General features: G+C 43.0%; 1 protein-coding gene across 6 annotated transcripts in view; it reads left to right on the top strand.

Moving 5' to 3' along the window:
- The first annotated feature begins 2,536 nt into the window (after nt 1-2,536).
- Nucleotides 2,537-26,226, top strand: part of ENTPD4 (ectonucleoside triphosphate diphosphohydrolase 4) — a 42,594-nt gene continuing 18,904 nt past the window's right edge. For 3 of the 6 annotated variants that reach the window (XM_088838040.1, XM_088838038.1, XM_088838039.1), the window contains exons 1-6: nt 2,537-2,738; nt 12,455-12,550; nt 13,724-13,921; nt 14,432-14,637; nt 20,689-20,839; nt 21,355-21,458. In XM_088838040.1, the coding sequence (XP_088694166.1) occupies nt 12,543-12,550; nt 13,724-13,921; nt 14,432-14,637; nt 20,689-20,839; nt 21,355-21,458 (667 nt within the window). In that variant the 5' untranslated portion in view covers nt 2,537-2,738; nt 12,455-12,542. The remainder of the gene's footprint in view (nt 2,739-12,454; nt 12,551-13,723; nt 13,922-14,431; nt 14,638-20,688; nt 20,840-21,354; nt 21,459-26,226) is intronic. The other 3 variants (XM_088838037.1, XM_088838035.1, XM_088838036.1) reach the window with 2 other exon arrangements.

Here is a 26,226-nt window from a genome sequence, read left to right as displayed (position 1 = left end):
AACCGAGAAATGCCGAAGACTATTGGCAACAACCAGAAGCTAAGAAAGCACAAGGACGGATCATCTCCTATTCTCTTCACAGAGAGCATGGCCCTGCCAACACCCTAACTTCAGACTGTGAGCCTCCAAAACTGTGAAAGAATACATTTCTATCGTTTTAAGCCACCCAAGTTGGGGTAACTTGTTATGATAGTTCTAGGAAACTAGTGTACCATGTTCTATGTTTTCATTCTTTATACTTCTTCCTAGCTCTTATCAGATTATTGTTGCTTATGGATTTTCAAGAAATATTTTTAAACTTTTTATTTTATTTCATTGACTTATTTGGCTGTCTCAGGTTTTAGTTGCAGCCTGCAGAATCTTTGCTGGGGCGCACGGGCATCTCTCTGGTTGTGGCATGAGGTCTTAGTTGTCACCCAGCACATGGGATCTTAGTTTCCTGACCAGGGATCAAACCTGAGTCCACTGCGTTGCAAGTCCAACCACTGAACCACCAGGGAAGCCCCATCAACGAATATTGACGATGTTATAATACTATTCTGGCTTTTAGTAGAGGACTTCTTAAGAGAGAGTCTACTGTAATAAGAACCGGTATCTCAAATTGTAAGGACTTTGAAAGGCACATAATTTCGAGGGGGCCTGGCCCTAAAATCATAGCATGTTCATGACCAACTACCTCAGCTTCTCGAAACAAATCTTGGGTAGAAGTCACAGAGGTTTCTAATGTGTAATCTGTCCAAACTGGTCATTTTTTAAAATAACAACCAATTGCCATAAAAGGGCACTGAAGCAGGAGTCTGAACAACTGGTTTTGTTTCCCCCTCTGCCTCGGGGCATTTGGGCAGGATATTCAATCTCTCGGGTTCCAAGTTCCTTAACAGAAAAAGGAGGAGGTTTCCTCTAGATTATAACTATGGCCCCTTTGTTGGAACATTCTGTGGCTTTATGATTCTAGTATGGAGGAACAATTAAAAGATAGTATTACTTCTAAAGCACAAGCCTCCTTGGTCACTGCTATCCTTCTTCCATGAACAGTATCCGAATCCAGGGATGAAATGTTACCACAAGATTTAACCTAAGCAGGTGCTGGACCAAGGATTCTGCTTAAAATATATAGCTACTAGTTTTGGCTAAGCTTCTTTTACTTGACACAGTTAATGAGTAGACGTTTCTAGGACTCTCATTTTAAAAAAATATATTAAAGTGGCTGAAGCTCCAATACTTTGGCCACCTGATGCAAAGAGTGGACTCATTAGAAAAGGCCCTGATGCTGGGAAAGATTGAAGGCAGGAGAAAGGGCTGACAGAGGATGAGGTGATTGGATGACATCACCGACTCAATGGGCTTGAGTTTGAGCAAGTTTCAGGAGATGGTGAAGAATAGGGAAGTCTGGAGTGCTGCAGTTCATGGGGTCACAAAAAGTCGGACGCAACTGAGCAACTGAACAATAACAATAATAACAAATTAAAGTGACTAGGCTGCCTGGTCGCTTCCTATCTCTGGGCAGTGGTTTCCCTAAACCACTTTTTTTTTTTTTTTAAGAGGACAATAGGATAAAAAGCCGCAATTCTCGAGGTTGTCTCCAGCTCTGTGACTTCAAGGCATTGGGGTTTTTTGGGGGGAGGAGTGGGGGTTGAGGCTCAAGCTAGAAAGCTAAATAATGTGTCCTTGAGCTAAGTACCAGGTCTTGGGGTCAATGTCAGGAACCAGTATTGTTCACTTACTTCACTATTTCTTCTCAAAACCATTACGTGTGTTGAGGGCGCTCTGTTTAACCTAGAATATGCTCTGCCATTCTAAAGGAGATCAATCCTGGGTGTTCATTGGAAGGACTGATGCTAAAGCTGAAGCTGCAATACTTTGGCCACCTCACGCGACGACTTGACTCACTGGAAAAGACTGATGCTGGGAAAGGTTGGGGGCGGGAGGAGAAGGGGACGACCGAGAATGAGATGGCTGGATGGCATCACCGACTCTGTGGACATGAGTTTGAGTGAACTCCAGGAGTTGGTGATGGACAGGGAGGCCTGGCGTGCTGTGATTCATGGGGTCGCGGAGAGTCGGACACGACTGAGCGACTGAACTGAACTGAACTGAACAGATGCTCTGGTATATGAAACTTCTGACAACAGTGAAATCTTGGTTCTTACTAATTACGTGGACCTTAATTAAGAGAGTCACTGAATGAGTTTGTGCTTCGTTTCTCCGTCTGTAAAACAGAGATAGTTACTGGCAAAATTGTAAAATAAAATGTCAACAGATGAGCAGAAGTGCCTAATTAAGTTTTCAAGTGCTGCTGTCCATAATAATAAAGAGCACAAAGGAAAGATGAATGTGTCATCAGCACACTGATACTTGCTGAAAACCTAAGGGCTACGATCCGCGGTATCCAAGCCACCGTAAGTGTTACTTTTCGTGTTGCCACTTTCACTTTTGACATTGTGTGCTCGCAGCAGACTCCGCGTGGTTCCGCGGATGCCAGTCACCGCGTACAGGCCCCGCCCCCAGACGCAAGCCCCGCCCCTCGGCGTGCGCGCTCCGGGTGACGTGATTCGGGTGGCGGAGGAGTGGCGGGCCGGCTACCGGAAAGCAGCGCAGCTCCCGGGAAGCTATCCCGCCCCCCCGGGAAGTCGTGTCGGCGTTGCTGGCACCGCCTCGCCGCGGTGGCCGTGATGCACGCCACCTGCGAGTCCCCACTCCCGGGAGCCCCGGCCGCCGAGTCGGACGTAGCCGAGCAGGTGAGGCGCGGATGAGGGGGAGGGTGGGCGGCCGAAGTGGGGACGGTTGGAGCGGGGCCCGACGGGGCGGCGAGGCCGCGGACCTGCCGCTCTGCCCCGGGGGCCTTCCCCGCGCCAGCGGCTCCCCACCGCCCGGGCCGCTCGGCCGCCTCCGGGCGCCCGCCGTCGGCGCCCGTGACCCTGGGCTGCAGGTGCTTTCCCCCCAGCCCCTGGCGGGAGAAAGCTGGCAACCGTGCTGTTGCGCCCGCTCCAGTGACCGCGTTGATTTCCCCTCCGACACGTAGTGGGCGCGGGTTGGCCTGCACTGGGGAGGGACCTGCTTGGGGAGAAGGATGCTGCCCTCAGGACCCTGCGGATTTTACCTGCCACCTGGTCATGACATTTACAAGTCAGCATCGTTTTTGCTTTGCTCTGCTTTTACCACGATTCATGCTTTAGAGTTCTCTAAAATCTAAATCTAAGTAGCTCCATTGAGAAAATAGAGCTAATTGGGCGATAAAGTGATGGTAAGACCTATATTTCTCAAACTTGAGTAACGCGTGAACACCTTTGAAATGTGTTCGCTTATTCTCTGGAGTTTGTCTCAGAACCTGGAGGGCTCCTCAGACCCCAGTTAGAGGAACACCAGTGTGAAAGCGTTTTCAGAGAACATTGTCACTAGTAGGAAAGTAAAGAGATGCCTTACAATTTAGGAACTTCCATGCTAGAAGATCGGAGAAGGCAATGGCAACCCACTCCAGTACTCTTGCCTGGAAAATCCCATGGATGGAGGAGCCTGGTGGGCTGCAGTCCATGGGGTCGCGAAGAGTCGGACACGACTGAGCGACTTCACTTTCACTTTTTACTTTCATGCTTTGGAGAAGGAAATGGCAACCCACTCCAGTATTCTTGCCTGGAGAATCCTAGGGACGGGGGAGCCTGGTGAGCTGCCTCTATGGGGTCGCACAGAGTCGGACACGACTGATGCGACTTAGTAGCAGCATGCTAGAAGATACACTAGGTTATTAAAGCACTCTAAATGAGAGACTCAAATCCCTAGTTTAATGTCATATTGAAGTCTTTAGTGTGTTCTGTTTTGTGTAATGAAAGTAATTTTATAGGCTTGGAGAGGCTGAAGAGAATCATTCTTTGTGTTATCTTACATTTAATGTTATCATGTCTTGGTATCAGGTCGGTTCATTCTGTTTGACACATTAGCAGAATTATAAAATGGAGCACTAATTTGTCTAAGTAGTTTGGTGATTTCATTGTCCACCTTAACATTGATTTATCACTTGTATTTGTTGCGTTTTGAATATGGTTTACATTCTTCCAAGCCTCATAGGACTACATGATCTCAACCCCTGGGTATATAGCCTGGAAAGAAGAAAGGAAAGTTGATCTAGGTATTTATGTTCTTTACATTTTTATTCAGCGTGTTTACTTAAAATAGACTACACACAAATACAGAAAAGATTGAGTGTGGGAAAACAAGTATTACAAGTCAAATCTTGGCAAAGAAAAATATTGACCTGTGCTTGGAGAAAAGTGTAATATTGTGAGCAGGACATAAGAGTTAGTAGGAAGTGACTTAAGTTAAGGCCCGAGGCAAGAATGAGAACAGCTTGTGTGGGAGAGGAGCACCCCGCATCACTGGAGGAGTAGAGAGATGTTATCTGGAGCGAGCAGAGAACAGGTTGGTGAAATAAAATGAGGGAACTTCTGCTCAGTATTCTGTGCCACCCTAATTGGGAAAAGAATTTGAAAAAAGCATAGATAATGTATATATATAAATGAGTTATTTTGTTTTACACCTGAAACTAACACAGCATTGTTAATCAGCTATATTCCAATATAAAAAAGTTTTTTTTTTTTTTTTTTTTTTTAAAGAAGAGACTGTTTGATGGATGAAAGGTCTCAGGGATGCCACACAGGGAAGTTGTTGACCCGTAAGCTCTGGGAGAGTCTTGAGCAGGTTATACTGTGAAGGTAGTGTTTTACAAAGAAGTGTTTCCAAAGAAAGGTGTTCCACGTAGAGATCTGTCTTGAGCTAGCGGTGTCTGCTGTGGTCATTTTAGATGTGTGGACTATTTGAGGAAGAATTGGTGGGACCTGATGACCGTCATAAACTTACAACATACAGATAGTTGAGAATCAAAGCTGAGAACCAGGTAACCAGTTCATGGTGATACTCCTCTTAGACCTGGGGAATTTGGAAAGGGGTAGTAGTTTGTGTCAAAGGCTGGTGAGCCCAAACTTAGACTAAACGAGTTTGCGATAATAGGGAAAGCCCCGGATGTGGAACTGAAACTTGAAGGAAGGTAGAGTTGCAGATCCAGGAAGCTACAGAGGTGATGCAGGGAAAAGTGTGACCAGAAAAGAGATCATTTAAAATGGGGACCAGAAGTTTGCAAGTGAATGGTGAGAGGTAAGGAAGAGGTTTGGTTAGGACTTGCTATTGAAAAATAAAATAAAAAAATGTAAAATAAATATGAAGAAAATGTAGATTATAAATGCAGCTATGTACATTCTTCCCCCTCTCCCTTATTTAAAAAAAATTGGAGTATAGTTGCCCTACAACACTGTGTTAGTTCCAGGTGCGCAGCATAGGGAATCCTGTATATGTCCATTCGATAACCCTGTACATTACAAAAATGTATAAAGAACACAAATCTAGTTACCCTTTGTCACCATACAGATTTGTTACAATATTGTTGGCTGAATTGCATATGTAAATTTCATCCCTGTGACTCATTTCGTAACTGGAATTTTTACCTCTTAATCTTCCTCACCTATTTCTTTCCTCCTGCCATTCCCTGCCCCTCTGGCAACCACCAGTTTGCTCTCTGTATGTTTGTCTCTGTATTTTGTTATTTGTGTTTTAGATTTCACATATAAGTTGAATGCCCTCCATGTCCATCCATGTTGTCACAAATGACAAGATTTCATTCTTTTTTTTGGCCAAGTAATAGTTCACTGTGTGTATATACACCATAGGTGTTTTATCCATCTGTTGGGCACTTTGACTGCTTCCATATATGGCTATTGCTGATAATTCAGCTATGAACATAGGTGTGCATATACCTCTTCAAGTTAGTGTATTTGTTCTCTACGGAAAAATACCCGGAAATGGGATTGCTGGATCATATGGTAGTTTCAGTATATTTTTGAGGAACTTCCCTACTGTTTTCCTTAGTGGCTACACCAATTTACATTCCGCCAACAAGGCTCACAGTTCCTCTTTTTCTACATTCTTGCCAACACTTGTTACCATACGTTCTTCTTAATGAACAAATCAAGTCGTTTTGATGTATTTTTCCCACAGCTGAGTGCCACACCTCATCCTTCACTTCGGCCTCTCACTGACACAGTCATTCCTTACAGAATTCTGCCTGTTGATGATCTTTGATTTTTCCAAACCCTTTTGTAATCCTTTGCTACTCATATCGTTCTTTTTTGCAGCACTCTCGTGTCATCTCAGCATCTTACTCAGAGGTCTAGCTCTTCTGGATCCTCCTTTGTCTGCAGTTTTATTTGCCTGTGATTTCAGTATTTGCTAATATCTGTATCACTGCATCCTGCATTTTTCACCATGGGAGCCATTTCACTTTGCAATTGACTGGTATTGTTTTCACTGTTTCCCTTAGGGCTGTCAGAGAGAGACTGACTGAGAACGACTTTGACTCAGGCCTAGTGTACCTCATTCTGTTAAAAAATGTTCAGCTGAGCGGGGCCCCATCAGCTGAAATCATGCGAGTTAATGCATCTCTTTGGTGATAGGTCTCACACAGCTTAGGCGTCTTAAAAACATGGCAGTTTTATGTAATATTGCTGAGTTGGCCTTCCTAAACTGTGGTGCCAAGATTCTTAGCTGCAAATACAACTGGAGTTTACGTTTGAAGATCACATTACCATATTGTTGTCTCCTGGGTAATACTAAATAAATATTGTCCTAAGTAAACGTAATTATTTCAGCAACTTATAAGCTGTCCTATTTTCTCTCTGTCTTTAAACACAAATTTTGTAACTTAAAAAAATATCTTTTTATCCTCATAGTCATCACATATTTGGGGAAAAAAAAGTCCTAAGACAAACACCAGATTAAATAACATTTCCTGCGTTTGCTGTGGTGCATCCTTACAGTGCGTTTCTCTTTTGAAATGTCCTCTCCTCTTCGCTCTGTGTGTCAGCACGTTTAATAGTCACGTCATAGTCCATTGCATACATGGACTGTGTTTAATGTAACCTGCCCCCAAAAGGCACTTTTGTCACTTAGTAACAGTGTTTTGCTATTCTAAATAATACTGTGATGAACATCTTTATATGTGTTTTAGTGAATTTATCTTATTATTTCCTGAAGACAAATTGCTATGACGGGTAAAGCAGAGGGTGAGCATGTTTAAAATTTTCACATGTGTTAACTGTACGCCCCCAGAAGGTGAGTACATATTTAGATTCTCTCCAGGGGTGCTCACAACCTTTTCGCCTCCGGCTGGTTAGCACAGTATCATCAGACTTCAATCTTTGCCAACTGATAGTGATGAAACCTTGTTTTTACTTATATTTCTTGAAATACTAGTGAAGTTGCTGCTGCTGCTGCTAAGTCACTTCAGTCGTGTCCAACTCTTTGGGACCCCATAGATGGCAGCCCACCAAGATCCCCGTCCCTGGGATTCTGCAGGCAAGAGTACTGGAGGGGGGTGCCATTGCCTTCTCCTACTAGTGAAGTTAGATTCTGTCAACCATTCAGAGTTCTTCTTCTGTTCATCTCCAATTGTCCTTGCTCATTTTTCTGTTCCAGTGTTCTCTTTTGTACTTTTTATATGTAAGGGATATTTACTTTGTGTCATGTACATTGCATGTAATTTCCCCAAGCTTTGTGTGTTTGAGAAGGGCTCATTTTTAACTCTCAGAAGTCTTAAATTCATAAGTAGATGTCTTTTATTTATAGTTTGAGACATTGATGTCACTTGAAGAAAAGTCTTAACCTATTCTGGAATTACATAAATACTGCATTTTCATCTTACATTTTTGTGGATTATTTGATATTTAAATCTTTGAGCCATTGGTATTCTAATAAAAGGTATGCTGTAGTAATCAAATACTAAAAGTAGATATAAAAATACATAAAACATATTTATATTGGCATTTTTTCCCTCTTTTTTGTGAACTCTTAAATCACACATACTGTTTGTCCTAAGTTTAGGGTACATGGTACAATATGGACATCATATCAAAACCCAAACTAATTACAGTGATTTTACCCTGTCAGGGTAATAATGCCCTCAGGTAGGCATTGTTAATTCTTTTTATTTTATAACATCTTTGTGTGTATGTTTTGTTGCCTCTGCTTCATTGTAAATTCTTCAATGGCTGGGTCCATATCTGATTAATCTTTATATCTCGTGGTCCCAGCGACCCGTGAAACAAGCAGTAGTTGCTCGTCACTTGTGTGACAGGCACTGGTCACTGGGGAAACAGAGGGATAAGAGGCTGTTCCTGCCATTGAGGGGCTTACCATGTAATGAGAAAGTGAAGCATAAGCGTAGCATCGTAGCTGACTACTGTACAGAGCCAGTACTCTAAGGACATGAGGACTAGGGAAGTCCTCCCAGAGGGATCGTGCTGAACCAGCAGCATGAGGAGCACAGAGGAGCACCAACAGATGGACCAGAGCCAGAGAGCCTTTCTACAAACGTAGAGGGATGGAAGCATTCCAGTGACCTTCGTCTCGTGTTTAGAACGGCTAGAGTACAGGGTACTGGTCTGGCTAGTCTGTCAGTCAGAGGATAAGACTAGAAAGATAGACAGGGGCCAGAACAAGCCTTCTGATGCAGAGGCTCTGCAGCACTTGACATGTGACTCGTGCAGCTGACAGACTGAACTGTTTCCCTCCCTTTTAAATACATTTTATTTCATTCATTAAAAAAGCATCTATACACATAAAGATTGTTACATATAGCAGTTATTATTTACCCATTATATAATTCTTAAATTGAAATAGAGTTGACGTAGAGTATTATGTAAGTTTCAGGTGTGCAACACAGTGATTCACAATTCTTAAAGATTATGCTCCATTTATAGTAATTATAAAATACTGCCTATATTCCCTGTGGTGAACAATATATCCTTGTAGCTTGTCTGTTTTATACATAGTAGTTTGTACCTCTTAATTCCCTACCATTCTCTTGCCTCTCCCTCCTTTTCCCTCCCCACTGGTAACTACATAGTTTGTTTTCTATATCTGGACCCTGGAGAAATTGAATTTTTAATTATTTTACCCACACGTGGCAGTGGCTGCTGTATGGAACAACATAAGGCTAGATCAAGTGGGCCTTCCTTTACCATCCTAAAGACAGGAATTTTCCTGTGTGAGAGGAAAAAGTTGGGAGGTTATCATAATTCCTGCTTGTTTTGGAAAGATGTGTAAGTTCGTAACCTTTTTGAATCCCAGAACTCTGCAGCTTGACTTCTTGCCAGGCTCTTTCCTAGGGGTTGCCATGCTGGGAATGCAGCCACCAGCCAAGCAGACCTAAATCTGGCCCCTTGTGGGGCTTGCATTCTGGAGGAGGAGACACATGGGCAAGAGAAATGCAAACACACACACACACACACACCCAGTTTGTTAGAAGACTATGTGGATAGGTGTATGGATTCACATACTTGAATCTCAGCTCTTTTATTTATGATCACTTTTATTAGCAATGTGACCTCAGGCACATTACTTAGCCTGTCTGTTCATCTATAAAATATTATGCAAATAGTACCTACCTTGGTGATTGACAGGAGGAATAGATGAGTATTTGTAAGCATTTGAACAGGGCCTGGCACTGTATGAGAAGATAGTAAATACGTAAACGCTGAGGAGAAAAAATTACCCAGGGATGGGAGCTGGATGGAGAGCTTGCAGTTATAGATTGGGTGGCCAGGGCAGGCCTCCTTGAGAAGGTGCCATCGAGTAAAAGTCTGCAGTGAGTGAAAAAAAAATAAGCCGTATGGGTTATTTATAAGCAGGAGGAGCAGCGCATTCAGAGACCCTAAGACCAGATAGCACCTGGCATGCATGAAGACAGCGAGGACGCCAGTGTGGCTGGGGCGGAGTGAGAAAGGGGGAGGATCCCATCGGACCGGAAGTCAGGGTACAGCCTTGGCCTTTATTTACATGGGAGGGGAACCGTTGGAGGAGTTCCAGCACAAGATTACCAGGCTCCTGGACCTGAGCAGAGATGGTGGCTGTCGGTTTAGGATGAAGAATCTGCCTGAAGCTATTAGCAAGGGATTGGGTAGCTGCTGGGTTGAGACTGCAGGTGGGAGACAGACTAGTTAGGCTGCTGTCCGGATAAGCCAGGTAGAAATAAGAGATAAGAAAGAGACCTCAGGCAAAAGTGACAAGAAAAGGGACAGACAGACTTTAGAGAAACTGAGGTTAAAGAAATGGAAGGACTCGAAGACTCTGAGATGTTAGTCTGCCATCTTGGTCAGCCGACTTTCCAAAGAAAGTCGTATTCCTTGACTCCAAAAAAAAAGAAATGGAAGGACTTCGTAAGAAATTGGCTCTGGAGGATGAAGGAGAGGGAGGGGGTCAGGCCCAGCTCCTTAGTTTTCTGCTTTGAGTGTTTAGGGGATTGAGATAGCAAGGAGGAACATGGGAGGAGCAGAATGGGACCACAGTGGAAGGGTTCAGTTTCAGAAATGTTTCTCACAGGTCCGCACGATGTTCAGATGGAGTTATCAGTAGGTGCTGGACAATACATATCTGTGACTTAGAGAAGAAGCTTGGGGTGGAGAAAGTATAGTTGTCAGCTCTCGGGTCATTGAGGCAGTAAGTGAAGATGACCAGTAACAGAGATTAGGGTTAGGAGAGATTGGAGCCAAGACAGAAAACCTAGGGGGAACAGCACAGATGGAATGTGCAGAGGCACCGAGACCTGGAGAGTCCTGAGAAGGAATTGATCAAGAGCTGAGAAGCAGACGAGGGGAGACAGCTGTCCTGAGAGCCTGGGGGCAGTGAGGCAGGGCCACAGGGCAAAGAAAGAGACCCACTGTCTCTTGTCGTTTGGATCCATTAAGTCGAAAGGAAGCCTTTGCTTAGACCCGTGTTCTGTCTGTGATGTGAGGTCTCGGGTGGAGGAGTGGCAGCCACTGTGAAGGTGACAGAACTCACTAGGCACGTGGTGCCTTACCTGGGACTTTGTGCATGAAGGAGGGATCTACTAGATTAACCAGATGCGTGGATAGTTCAGATTCCCATTCAGTTAGTCATTCTGCCCACCTCCTACTCCCACCCCTCATCTCCCTTAACAGCAGCACCATTAGGTAGTTTAGACCATTTAGTGACCTGTATTTTGGAGTCACTGACTCGCTTTTGGGTAGAAAGCATTAACTAGTGCCAGACTATTATTATCTCTATTGATTTAGGCCTGTATCTCTGACAGCATGAAATTAACTTAGAAGTGTGTTGCTTGAAATAAACCCTGCTAAGAGCTCCAATGCTGGGATCATGGATCAGTTTACGTATGCTTAGATTTAAACACCCTTTTGAGAACTTGAACAGAATTTGTATCCTACTGTTGTGCAAAAACTATATGAATCTTAATTATGTTGAATTGGTCCATGGTGTTTTTCAGGTCTCCTGTTTCCTTTTACTTTTCTATATATTCATTTTCTTAATTTTTGGGGGTTTGGTATTGAAACTCCAACTGAAAATCTTAATTTATCTGCTGCTGCTGCTGCTAAGTCACTTCAGTCGTGTCCGACTCTGTGTGACCCCATAGACGGAAGCCCACCAGGCTCCCCCATCCCTGGGATTCTCCAGTCAAGAACACTGGAGTGGGTTGCCATTTCCTTCTCCAATGTGTGAAAGTGAAAAGTGAAAGTGAAGTCGCTCAGCCGTGTCTGACCCTTAGCGACCCCACGGACTGTAGCCTACCAGGCTTCTCCATCCATGGGATTTTCCAGGCAAGAGTACTGGAGTGGCTTGCCATTGCCTTCTCCATTAATTTATCTACTTTTCGTTTATCTACAATTTATATTTTACTAATATGACCAACCTTGATAGTATATTAAAAAGCAGAGACATTACTTTGCCGACCAAGGTCCGTCTAGTCAAGGCAATGGTTTTTCCCGTGGTCATGTATGGATGTGAGAGTTGGACTGTGAAGAAAGCTGATCGCCGAAGAATCGATGCTTTTGAACTGTGGTGTTGGAGAAGACTCTTGAGAGTCCCTTATACTGCAAGGAGATCCAACCAGTCCATTCTAAAGGAGATCAATCCTGGATGTTCATTGGAGGGACTGATGCTAAAGCTGAAACTCCAATACTTTGGCCACCTCATGAGACGAGTTGACTCACTGGAAAAGACTCTGATGCTGGGAAAGGTTGGGGGCGGGAGGAGAAGGGGACGACGGAGAATGAGATGGCTGGATGGCATCACCGACTCTGTGGACATGAGTTTGAGTGTACTCCGGGAGTTGGTGATGGACAGGGAGGCCTGGCGTGCTGTGATTCATGGGGTTGTGGAGAGTCGGACACGACTGAGCGACTGAACTGAACTGAACTGAACTGAATATATAGTGGAACTCTATGTAACTTTGTTCTGTGTTTTCCAAGTCTCCTGTAAATGTGTTATCATACTTTCATAACTTAAAAACTAAAATAATACAATAAGCACCCCTTTGATAAGTAACGTAGATGTTTAGTTGGAATGTGCCATCTTTGTGATTTTTCCCACTTCCTAGAATAGGAGGGCTCTAACGCCAGGAGGACTGCGGTGATGGTGTGTGAGGACTGATTCCCAGAGCCTTGCCTGACCTCTGACCCATCAGCATGGGGAGGTGAGTGATGGTGCCAAATCCCTGGCACTGTAAAACCCTAGATTTCAGTGCCTCAGAAACAGGTCTCCATGGGGAGAAAAGTCTAAATCTGAAGTGAAACGTGTTCAGTTGTTTTACGCTTCTGTTGAACACCTTTGTTCTTCCAGGGCCCCAGTGGGGTGCCTGCCACAGAAGGAAAGTGGTCATGCCAGGTGGATTCGACAGGGGTTAGTGTAAGTTATCATAAAGGGCAGGCATGCTGGGATCTGGGAGGAGTTGAATTAAGCACAGGAGAGAGATCAGTAGGCCTCAGAGATATGGGAAGGGGTGATGAACTCCACGGAGTGGCCCAGGAACCCATACGGTAACCAGAAACTACAAATAGAAGATTCCACTGGGTCAGCAGGCCACCTCCCCCTTCTGTGAGATACTTTAGTCCATGAAACACTCTTTAAAGGGAAGAGTGTCGATTAACTGTAAAACAATAGAATTTGTCCCAAAGGCAGCAAAATAATTTTAAAGCCTGTTCCTGACATAAACTGAGAAGAAAGTTTAATTGGAGAAATGTCTCAGGAATATTTCTAAAAACACAGAGTACACAAAACATATTTATTGACTGTTGCAGGGATGTTGTTAAAGATACTATTTCCCATCTTCTCATGCAGTCACCAGGGAGAGATTTGCCTTGGAATTCAGTGTTAGAGAATCTGCTTCTGCCTGGACTGCTTATGTTTCCACTGTAACGGGCAAAGTTTTGGCCGCTAGCATGCTCAAGCACCTTTGCAGGCGTTCCTTATTACATGCTTTTTTGTGCTCTAAATTCATCATCCTTAAACCTGGCTTTATTATGCATTTATTTATTTACTTTATTGAACTAAATTCTTAGAAACTATCTCTAATTCTATTTTTGGAATGAGGCAGGGTAAAAATAAAAACTACCTAATACTCCCCAGAAAGGAAGGGAACACAGAAAAGTCATAATCATCAGGACTTAATTCTCATTCATCTGATTTTATAATTTTTGCTATTTTACATAACTCAATAGCAATGTGGAAGAGGCTGGTCTGCATAAGGCCTTCCAGCAGGAACATAGGGGCAGCTCCTGCTGAAGGTCTTGTATTTGGATCAGTGGAGGTGAGGGGAGGCCTCTGTGGAGCAAACTGCTTTAGCTAAACCTATCTTTTGGCATTTCAGGATTGGCATCTCCTGTCTTTTTCCTGCTTCCTGGCATTTCAGCATCTCTCCAGTCGGGTGTCCCCGAATTCTGAACACCAACCTGCGCCAAATTATCGTCATCAGCCTTCTGGCTGCTGCTGTCTCACTTTTATACTTTTCTGTTGTCATAATCCGAAATAAGTATGGACGGCTCTCCAAAGACAAGAAGTTTCAAAGGTAGGAGGGAAAAAATGTGTTTTCTAGATGGTGTGCCATACCTTCATCCTGTGACTTCAAGACTTTGGGGATTAGGTTGGAATTTAAGGAGCATGTGGCTGGAGGAAACAGATTTTGTACCCAATACAGCATGGCATGAAAAACTAAACTGTTTGAAACTGTTTAATTATTAACCACCAAATGCACATCATAAGAGGATTTGAGCATAAGTTTCTCCTGTGATACCATTTAAAGTTGATTTTTCAGTTACTGTCGATAGTTGAAAAAGAGAGTTTTGCTTTTCAGAACTTGTTTGAACTTATTTAAAACAAAGATGAGTGTGTATCTGGTTTAGGTTACTTTTACTGTGGTCACTTTTTTGTTTTCTTTTGATTTTTTTGATCATTTGACAGTTGTCAAAATGTTCTGGTGACAGTGCCACATAGCTTAGAGATCACTGACTTGGTATTTGTGTATTGCATTATGGATAGTCTCTGTCTCAGCAAAAGTATGTTTGTTTCTCTAAACAAGGTACTTGGCACGAGTTACTGACATTGAAGCTACAGACACCAATAACCCCAACGTGAACTATGGCATCGTGGTGGACTGTGGGAGCAGCGGGTCTCGGATATTTGTCTATTGCTGGCCACGGCACAATGGCAATCCTCACGATCTGTTGGATATCAGGCAAATGAGGGATAAAAACCGAAAGCCTGTGGTCATGAAAATAAAACCTGGTATGTAAACAATAAATATCTGCTTTTTTCAGGTTCTTTTTCTTGGGGATGGTCTTGATCACTTCCTCCTGTACAGTGTCATGAACCTCCATCCATAGTTCTTCAGGCACTCTATCAGATCTGATCCCTTGAATCTATTTCTCACTTCCACTGTATAATCATAAGGGATTTGATTTAGGTCATCCATGAATAGTCTATTGGTTTTCCCTACTTTCTTCAATTTAAGTCTGAATTTGGCAATAAGGAGTTCATGATCTGAGCCACAGTCAGCTCCCGGTCTTGTTTTTGCTAACTGTATAGAGCTTCTTCATCTTTGGCTGCAAAGAATATAATCAATCTGATTTTGGTGTTGACCATCTGGTGATGTCCATGTGTAGTCTTCTCTTGTGTTGTTGGAAGAGGGTGTTTGCTATAACCAGTGTGTTCTCTTGGCAGAACTCTATTAGCCTTTGCCCTGCTTCATTCTATACTCCAGGGCCAAATTTGCCTATTACTCCAGGTGTTTCTTGACTTCCTACTTTCGCATTTCAGTCCCCTATAATGAAGAGGACATCTTTTTTGGGGTGTTAATTCTAGAAGGTCTTGGAGGTCTTCAAAAAACTGTTCAACTTCAGCTTATTCAGCATTACTGGTCAGGGCATAGACTTGGATTACCATGATATTGAATAGTTTGCCTTGGAAACAACAGAGATCATTCTGTTGTTTTTGAGATTGCATCCAAGTACTGCATTTCGGACTCTTGTTGACTATGATGGCTACTCCATTTCTTCTAAAGGCTTCCTGCCCACAGTAGTAGATATAATGGTCATCTGAGTTAAATTCATCCATTCCAGGCCATTTTAGTTCACTGATTCCTAAAATGTCGATGTTTACTCTTGCCTTCTCCTGTTTGACCACTTCCAATTTGCCTTGATTCATGGACCTAACATTCCAGGTTCCTATGCAGTATTGTTCTTTACAGCATCAGACTTTACTTCCATCACCTGTCACATCCACAACTGGTTGGTGGTCTTGCTTTGGCTCCATCTCTTCATTCTTTCTGGAGTTATTTCTCCACTCTTCTTCAGTAGCATATTGGGCACCTACCAACCTGGGGAGTTCGTCTGTAAGTGTCATACCTTTTTGCTTTTTCATAGTGTTCGTGGGGTTCTCACGGCAAGAATACTGAAGTGGTTAGCCATTTCCTTCTCCAGTGGACCGTGTTTTGTCAGAACTCTCCGCCATGACCTGTCCGTCTTGGGTGGCCCTACATGGCATGGCTCATAGTTTCATTGAGCTAGACAAGGCTGTGGTCCATGTGATCAGTTTGGTTAGTTTTCTGTGATTGTGATTTTCATTCCGTCTGCCCTCTGACGGATAACAGGCTTATGGAAGCTTCCTGATGGCAGAGACTGACTGAGGGGGAAACTGGGTCTTGTTCTGATGGGCGGGACTGTGTTCAGTAAATCTTTAATCCAGTTTTTTGTTGATGGGAAGGACTGTGTTCCCTCCCTGTTGCTTGACCTGAGGCCAAACTGTGGTGGAGGTGATGGAGGTAATGGCGACCTCCTTCAGAAGGTCCGTGCACTCACGGCTGCACTCGGTGCCCCCAGCCTGCAGCAGGCCACACCGACCCACCCCTCCCCCGGAGACGCCTGGATACTCATGGGCGTGTCTGAGTCAGTTTTCTGTGGGGTCATTTCTCCTTTCTCCTGGGTCCTTGTGCATACAAGGGTTTAGTCATGCCTTCCAAGAGTCTGTTTCCCCAGTCCTGTGTGTTCTGGTGGTTCTGTGGTGGGGTTAATGGTGACCTCCTCCAAGAGGGCTTATGCCATACCAGGTCTGCCATACCCATAGCCCCTGAGGCCGGCCACTGCTGACCCGAACCTCCAAAGGAGGCACTCAGACACAGTTCTGGCTCAGTCTCTGTGGGTTGGGCGTGTCTTTCGTGCCCTTCCCAGGTCTGAGCAACTCAGGCAACCAGGTACTTGGCAAGCACACTGTCCCAAGTAGGCCATGCGTCTTAATCACCTCCCCAGTCCCGTTTGCTTGGTTTCCCCCAGTGTGCCGCGAGAGTACTGTCTCAGGTGTGCCGTATGTCTCCTCTAGAGAGCTGATCTCAGGCTATGACCCTCCTGGCGAATGTCAGCCATCCAGGATCTCAGGAAGACATGGTTAACAGCTAGGAGCCTGCTCACAGTTTGGTGGAAGATGCCATCCCTGGGGCTGAGATTGTAGCAGCCCCTTGCCTTCCAGCTCTGGCTGTCCAAGCCTGCCTCTCTGCCTCTGGGCTGGGAGGGGCTGGTAGGCAGCCTGCTGGCTCTCCTTTGGTATTCCGTCTCCGTTGTTCTGTGAGCAGGCCAGGCTGCCTATTATGTTGTTAGGTTAGAACCTTTCGTAGGAAAGTTCTCCTTTCCGCAGTTGCGGTTAGGCGTGTATCTGTGGGGTTTTTTTTTCCTCCCAGTTACGTTGCTTTTTGAGATTCCAGAGCTCCCCACAGGCCCACCTGTGAGAGAGTTTCCTACTGTGTGGAAACTTCTTCTTCATGACTCCCTCCCCAGGACAGGTCTCTATCCCTAACTCTTGTCTCTCTTTTTGTCTTTTATATTTTGTCTTACCTCCTTTCAAAGAGAATGGGCTGCATTTCTGGGTACCTGGTGTCCTCCGACAGTGTTCAGAAGTTGTTTTGTGGAAGTTGTTCAGCATTCAAATGATCTTTTGATAAATTTGTGGGGGAAAAGTGGTCTCCCTGTCCTATTCCTCTGCCTTACAAATAGCTGAGAAAAGAAGAGACGCTAAAGGCAAAGGAGAAAAGATACACCCCTTTGAATGCAGAGTTCCAAAGAATAGCAAGGAGAGACAAGAAAGCCTTCCTCAGTGATCAGTGCAAAGAAATAGAAGAAAACAATAGAATGGCAAAGACTAGAGCTCTCTTCAAGAAAATTAGAGATACCAAGGGAACATTTCATGCAAAGAGGACACAATAAAGGACAGAAATGGTGTGGACCTAACAGAAGCAGAAGATATTAAGAGGTGGCAAGAATACACAGAAGAACTATACAAAAAAGAGCTTCACAATCCAGATAACTCCGATTATGTGGTCACTCACCAGACATCCTGGAATGCGAAGTCAAGTGGGCCTTAAGAAGCATCACTGTGAACAAAGCTAGTGGAGGTGATGGAATTCCAGTTGAGCTATTTCAAATCCTAAAAGATGATGCTATGAAAGTGTTGCACTTAATATGCCAGCAAATTGGAAAACTCAGCAGTGGCCACAGGACTGGAAAAGGTCAGTTTTCATTCCAATCCCAAAGAAAAGCAGTGCCAAAGAATATTCAAACTACTGCACAATTGTACTCATCTCACACGCTAGCAAAGTAATGCTAAAAATTCTCCAAGCCCAGCTTCAACAGTTTGTGAATCGTGAACTTCCACATGTTCAAGCAGGTTTTAGAAAAGGCAGAGGAACCAGAGATCAAATTGCCAACCTCCACTGGACCATCGAAAAAGCAAGAGTGTTCCAGAAAAACACCTATATCTGCTTTATTGACTATGCCAAAGCCTTTGACTGTGTGGATCACAAGAAACTGTGGTAATTCTGAAAGAGATGGGAATACCAGACCACCTGACCTGCCTCCTGAGAAATCTGTATGCAGGTCAAGAAGCAACAGTTAGAATTGGACATGGGACAATAGACTGGTTCCAAATCGGGAAGGGAGTCTGTCAAGACTGTACATTGTCACCCTGCTTATTTAACTTATATGCAGAGTACATCATGAGAAACGTTGGGCTGGATGAAGCACAAGCTGGAATCAAGATTTCCTGGAGAAATATCAATAACCTCAGATATGCACATGACACCACCCTTAGGGCAGAAAGCGAAGAAGAACTAAAGAGCCTCATGATGAAAGTGAAAGAGGAGAGTGAAAAAGTTGGCTTAAAACTCAACATTCAGAAAACTAACGTCATGGCCTCTGGTCCTATCACTTCATGATAAATAGATGGGGAAACAATGGAAACAGTGACAGGCTTTATTTTTTTGGGCTCCAAAATCACTGCAGATGGGGACTGCAGCCATGAAATTAAAAGACGCTTGCTCCTTGGAAGAAAAGCTATGACCAACCTAGACAGCATATTAAAAAGCAGAGACATTACTTTGCCAGCAAAGGTCTGTGTAATCAAAGCTGTGGTTTTTTTTTCCAGTGGTGATGTATGAATGTGAGAGTTGGACCATAGAGAAAACTGAGAGCCGAAGAATTGATACTTTTGAACTGTGGTGTTGGAGAAGACTCTTGAGAGTCCCTTAGACTGCAAGGAGATCAAGCCAGTCAATCATAAAGGTAATCAGTCCTGAATATTCATTGGAAGGACTGATGCTGAAGATGAAACTCCAGTACTTTGGCCACCTGATGGGAAGAACTAACTCATTGGAAAAGACCCTTATGCTGGGAAAGATTGAAGGCAGGAGGAGAAGGGGGTGACAGAGGGTGAGATGGTTGGATGGCATCGCCGACTTGATGGACATGAGTTTGAGCAAGCTCCAGGAGTTGGTGATGGACATGGAAGCCTGGTGTGCTACAGTCTATGAAGTTGCAAAAAGTTGTACACGACTGAGTGACTGGATAATTTTGGGCTTGGTGTCCATTGAAATGATCTTGCATATGGAGTGAAAAAAAATCTGGCTTTCGGTTTGTTTGCTGCTCATTGCTTTGACAGATCACTTAATTGGAGTCCGCAGTTTCCTAATTTGTGAAATAAATTTTGGATTTCTAAAGTCCCCCTCAGCTTTAATGTTATAGGTTAAATCACAGCTGGAACACTTACGTACTCAGCAAATATTTGCTGAGCACCTCCTATTTACCAGGGACTGTGTCAGGTGCTGAGACTAACTTTGAACAAAACAGTTTCTGCCCTCGAGACACTTCCAGTTGAAATGTGACAGACAAGTAAATAGGAAGTTTCAGTGGCGTAGAATGAGTATATACTGAGAGGGGAGGGTGAGCATACAATATAATGAGAGCTCACCTTCAGGGAGGGTTCTGTTAGGGAGGACTTCCAGGGAGGATGTAGCTCAGTGGGTGAGCTGGAGTCAACTAGGTGAACAGGGAGATAGGAGGTGGGTAGTCAAAGAGAAGGTTCTTCCTGGTGGAGGTGCAGGGGCCCTCAGGCTGAATACGAAGCATTATGGAAATGTCATGCAGTGTAGTTGGAACCAAATGGAAGGAATGTGGCAGGAGATGGGATGGGTGAGTGCACAGGGTGTTTTATGCTGTTCTAGAGCTGAGCTTTATTCAGAGGGCATTGAGCCACTGGAGTATCTCAGAGCAGGAAACACCTTCTGCATAGAGAGTGGTTGGGGATGGCCAGGACTGGAGATTAGGTTGTGCTGCAGCAGGCTGGCCAAGGCTGGTGGTATCCAGAAGAGATGGTGAGAAGTGAGATAATGTGAGCAGAACCAAGGATAGGTGATCAGTGAGACCCAGAACATCTATTGGGGATGAGGGCCCTCAGCTGGGGCTGCTAAGGTGAGAAGCAGGCAGCAAGAGCAGGATTGCAGTGGAAGTTGAGTTTGGATTTGCCTATATTGCTGTGAGGTCAAGGACACAGCTGTGTCCCGTGGAAAGTTACAGGTATCAGTAACTTTCAGTATGATCAGTATAAAGTTAGTATGATCAGAGGTCAGGGAAGAGATCTGGATGGCTGCGATTAAGATTTGGAGATCTGTTAGAAATGAAAGTGGTCATCACTGTTGTTCCCATGAATATTAAAAGCATAATAAAAGAATGGTATGAACAATTAAAAAAAAAAGATTCAGAGATCTGAGACAGATGGTGATGGCAGCTGTGAGACAGAGTGAACTTGCCTGAGGCCAGCGTGAGTATGTTTCTTAGGGGCAGAGATGCGCTGACATGCAGTTGATCCCAAGTATCAGACACATAGCAATTGCTTAGTTAGGTCTGTGTTTGATAACTAAGAAGAGAGCATGAGACTGAACTTGTAGTATCCCTGTCAATTACAGCCAACCCAGTATATGTTCGATTTTAATTTAAAGGACTTCTCCTTTATCTGTAGGCATTTCAGAGTTTGCGACTTCTCCAGAGAAAGTCAGTGATTACATTTCTCCACTCTTGAACTTTGCTGCGGAGCATGTTCCACGGGCAAAACACAAAGAGACTCCTCTCTACATTCTCTGCACGGCTGGAATGAGAATCCTCCCTGAAAGGTGATCCTCCCCACGAGGGTGGGGCCTGCCAGGCCAGTGGTGGTGTTGGCTGTGGTGGGTTTTCTCCCTTTTTACCCCTTCTCTCCCGCCTCCTCGTCTTCCTCTTCCATCATCATTGTCATCAAAAGGAAGACATTACAAATTCTTTGTTCAAATCTGGAACAGTACCAGACGTATAGTCAGAACTCACAAAATACCTTTTAATGTATTTCCATATGACTGTGAAGAGTAAAACTGTAAAGTTGTCATTTAAAAAGCCCTGATTTTTTATTTTCTTAGTTTAAGGATTGTTGCAGTTGTAATTCTACATCTAGGAATCACATAATTTACACAGCTTCTGAAAATTCTTTCTTAAACAGTCTTTTCAGTGAATTTTTTTGGTTTTAAATTTTACTTTTTTCACACAGGATATACCAGAGCCATAGGGTTTGGGTTTTTTGTTTTTGTTTTTTCTTTTTAAAAGAAAAACTTAGGATTTAATATATCGACATGTAAATTTTTGGATTGTGTTACAGTCAGCAGAAAGCCATTCTGGAAGACCTTCTGACTGACATCCCTGTGCACTTTGACTTCCTGTTTTCTGACTCTCATGCAGAAGTAATTTCAGGGAAACAAGAAGGTTAGTATATTAGTCTTCAAATTGAAATTTGGGAAGCTGTTCCTGTAAGTCCTCCCAGTCTTCCACTTTGTACACTTTATTAAATTATTCTTAACATCTTAAAATTTGGGAAACCATAGCCTTCAAATATAATTTTTCAGTGGAAATATTAGTTTTTTACATGACTAGTCTTTATAATCCAAATGTTAAGCCATTAAAAAATAACTAAGTTTGTCTTCACATTTACGAAACATATTTTGGATTCATTTTGCTAGAAAAGGTTTGTGTTCCTTGCCTAAGTTATACAGCTTTCTGAAATTATGATAATTATCGAGCTGCTGAAACCTTCTACTGATTTACTTGCTAGAAAGGGAAATTATTCTTCACTTTAATACACTGAGAAGATCTTCTGTTTTCAAAGAAATAATTCTGCTTGAGAATGAAATGGCAAGTCAGTGTAATTGTTTGGGGAATAGCTTGTTAGAGATGGAGACCAAAAAGCATTTATTTCAAAATCATCTTTCATTTCGCCAAAAATTAGATGAAATTCACATACTGACATTGAACTGTTTATTGACAAGCGAGGTAAACAGCTGCTTATGCCGTGCAGAAGTAAGGAAGTACTATCATGGGAATTGAAAGCAAGGGGACTTTTTTTTCCTAGCTAGAAGCGTCACGGAGAAAGTGACATTTGAACTGGGCATCAAGGGATAATTATAAACACAGCATGCCAAAGCCTGGTAAGGTTAGGGCTCTGAGAGAGGGATAGGAAGCTCATTCTAGGCAGAAAAAATGATTTAAGTCAACGCAGGTCAGAAAAGCTGTACCCTGGACAGAGGAATAAAAATACTTTAATCCGATGGGATGATGGCCCTTTTGAAAGGTCATGGTAATGTTATAGGTTAGATGGGTCTTGGTGATATCAGCATCATGGTAGCATGCATGGTTCCTTTTCTCTCCCCTTTGATTTGCAACTAATCAGACATCCATAACCAGAAAAATGTGCCTATGCATGGCACACCAGGACACTCAAGAGATCAGTTCATCTGTGCCCAAGAAAGTGGGTAGATTGGACCCCAGAGGAGTCTGCAGAGCCAGGCAGAGGCAGCAGCAGCAGGAGTGGCCCTGGGCCAGCACGACCTTTCTGGCAGAGGTGGTGGGGGGTGAAGGTGATGAGTTGGGATGGTGAATTAACCTGACTGAGAATAGTACAGCTGGAGAGACCACAGCTACTGTGAGCAGAGCAAGAGAGGAGAAGAAGGCAGAAAGAACTGAAGGGACCAGTTTCTTGCTGTCTGCTGTGGGATTCTTGCAAGAAGACAGCCCACAGACCTCTGGGGATGTCCTCCCCGACTCAAGGATCCTGTTCTCTTAACACAACCGAAGACCCAGGTGTGAAGCATACATCTCCCCAGCTGTGTCACCATCCATTTTTTTTTCCCTCTCCACTGGCTTTTTTTTGTGTTCATGCTCCCCGCCTTAGTGATGAGGCAGCTAAGGTAAGACAAACCAAAAGCTGAGCTGTAGCACCACCTTGTAGAAAACAAAGAAAGGCTTTGAATTACCATTGTGTTGAATTGTTAGAATGAACGTAAACAAAGCTGTACTTAAATAAGAAAGTCATTCACTACTTCAAATGCTGTGACAGAGACACTTTGCATCAAACACTGTGAAAATCAAGTAATTTGATATCACAAGAAGAAAAAAAAAAACAGTTTTCTAGCAACTAAATTTAGAGACATGGACTATTGCAATCTGACTGATAAAGAATTCAAAATAGCTGTTAGGAAGAAATTCAGCGAGCTACAAGAAAACTCAGAAAGACCGTACAATGATCTCAGGAATAAAATTAACAAAATAATTTACCAAAGAGTTTGAAATTCTGGAAAAGAACCAAACAAATTGTGGAGCTGAAGAACTCAGTCAATGAGATGAATGCATTAGAAAGCTTTGGAAGTCAAGCACATCAGATGGAACAGAGAATAAATGAACTCATGGGTAAGAATATAGAAATGTTTCAGGTGGAAGAGGAGAGAGAACTAAGATTTTTCTTAAAGTGTAGAACCCCTTAGCTATCAGACTTCATTAGGAAAGCCACTAAGACTCATGGATATCCTAGAAGGGAAAGAGAAAGAGGGGAGCAGAGAGCATCCAGAGAAATAATAGCTGAGAATTTCTGAAACCTGAGGAAGAAGCCGGATATACAGTCCACAGAGCTAACGGAAACACTTAGTTATTTCAACACAAAAGACCTTTGAGACACATATTAAAAGTGTCAAAAGAGTGATGAAAAAAGTTTTAAAGACAGCCAGGGAAAAAAGACAGTAATCTACAGAGAAACCTACTTTAGGCTGTCACCAGATTTTTCTGGGAAAACTCTACAGAGGCCAAGGAGTGGAATGACATATTCAAAGTATTGAAAAATAAGCTTGCCAGACAAAAATACTCTACCCAATAAAATTATCCTTCAGATATGAAGGAGAAGGAAAGGCTTCTCCAGATAATTCAAGAACACCTTAGGGCTTCCCTGGTAGCTCAGTGGTAAAGAATCGACCTGCCAATGCAGGAGACACGGGTTCCATCCCTTCTCCAGGAAGATCCCACATGTCATGAGATCCCACATGTCTGTGTACCACAACTATTGAGCCTGTGCTCTAGAGCCTGGAAGCTGCAACTACCAAAGCCCACATGCCCTAGAGCCTGTGCTTTCCAACAGGAGAAGCCACCACAGTGAGAAACCCATGAACCTCAACTAAAGAGTAGTCCCGACTCACTACAACTAAAGAAAAGCCTGTGCAGCAGTGAAGATCCAGAACAGCCAAAAATAAATAAAATTATTTTTTAAAACAAGAATCCCTTAGAAGGATTATACACTATGACCAAGTAGGATTTATCCCTGGGATACAAGTATGATTGAAAATATGCAGATCAGTAAATGTAGTACATCAGTAAAATGAAAGATGAAAATCACTTCATCTCAATAGATGCAGAAAAAGCATTTGACAAAGTATATCCTTTCATGATTAAAAAAAAAAGACCCTTAATAAATTGGGTATAGAAGGAACAGACCTCAACATAATAAAGGCCATATATGACAGATTCACAGCTAACATTATACTCAATGGAGAAAACCGAAAGCATTTCCTCAAAGATCAAGAATAAGACAAGGATGCCCACTGTTCTTACTCCCATTCAATATATTATTGAAAGTCCCAGTTAGAGCAGTTAGGTAAGGCAAAGAAAAGCATCCTTAAAGGAAGAAGTAAATTTAACGCTGTTTGCTGATAATATGTTCATATACAAAGAATTCCAAAGAATCAGTCAAAAATATTAATTGTTGTATTTATCAACTATTTCAGTAAAGAGGATGCAAAATTAGCATTAGCATTTCTTTATGCTAATGATGAAGCATCTAAAAAAGAAAACGATCCCACCCATAGAAGCATTAAAAATGTGAAATACTTAGGAATAAATTTAACCAAGGAAGTGAAAGATCTGTACAATGAAAACTGCCAAGACTTTACTGAAACAAATCAAAGCCATAACCAAATGGAAAGATGTTCCGTGTTCTTGGATCAGAAGAGTTAATATTACTACTACTGAAAGCCATCTACAGATTGAGTGCAGTCCCCATGAAAATGCTAAAGACATTATCTACAGAGATAGAACAATCCTAAATTGTGGGTGGCACTGCAAAGGACCCCAGATAACCAAAGCAATCCTGAGAAAAAACAACAAAGCCAGTCAGGTGTCTGAGTTTCAAACTCTACTCCAAAGCCTTAGTAATCAAAATAGTGTGGTCCTGGCACAGAAATTAACACAGCAACCAATGGAACAGGATAGAGAGCCTGCAATTAAATCCTGGCATAGACAGTCAGTTCATAAAAAAGAGCCAGGAAAACTTAATGGATAAAAAATTGTCTCTTCAGCTGATGATACTCACAATCCTGGAGAAGCACATGCAGAGCAATGAAACTGGACCCCTGTCTCATGGATCAAACACTTACACATAAGACTTGATGCCGCACAGCTCCTGTAAGAGAAGAAGTTCATTGTGGCAATGATTTTTTTGGATAAGACACCAAAAGTAAAAATCAACAAATGGGCTATGTCAAACTCAAAAGCTTCTGCACAGAAAAAGAAATAATTAACAAAATAAAAAGATAGCCTGCAGAATAGGAGGAACCTTTTGCAAATCATCTTTCATATAAGTGGTTAATATCCAAAATATATATAAAGAACTCATGCAACTTTAATAACAATAACAACAATATCTGATTTAAAAATGGGCAGAAGAATTAAATAGACATTTTCAAAAGAGGGTGTCAAAATGGCCAACAGGCACATGAAAAGATGCTCAATATCACTAATCATCAGGAAAACATAAAACCACAGTAAGCCATCACCTCATACCTGCTAGAATGGCTGCCCTCAAGAAAACAAGAGACAGCAGGTTCTGATGAGAATTGGATGAAAAGGGAATCCTTATACACTAGTGATGGGAATATAAATTGGTCCACCACTATGGAAAATAATAAAGTAAGTTCTCAGAAATATAAATGCTGTGTCATATGGCACCCCTAATTTCATTGAAAGTGAAGTGAAAGTGAGGTCGCTCAGTCGTGTCCAACTCTTTGCGACCCCATGGACTGTAGCCCACCAGGCTCCTCCATCTGTGGAATTTTCTAGGCAAGAGTACTGGAGTGGGTTGCCATTTCCTTCTCCAGGGGATCTTCCCGACCTGGGAATCGAACTTGAGTCTCCCGCATTGCGGGCAGACGCTTTACCG

The sequence above is a fragment of the Moschus berezovskii genome, chromosome 7 (genome assembly GCF_049115385.1).
Source record: "Moschus berezovskii isolate FMDL1 chromosome 7, NW_MosBer_1.0, whole genome shotgun sequence".
NCBI lineage: Eukaryota > Metazoa > Chordata > Mammalia > Artiodactyla > Moschidae > Moschus > Moschus berezovskii.
Note: the sequence above shows the minus strand (reverse complement) of the source record. Positions and strands in the feature narration are given on the sequence as shown.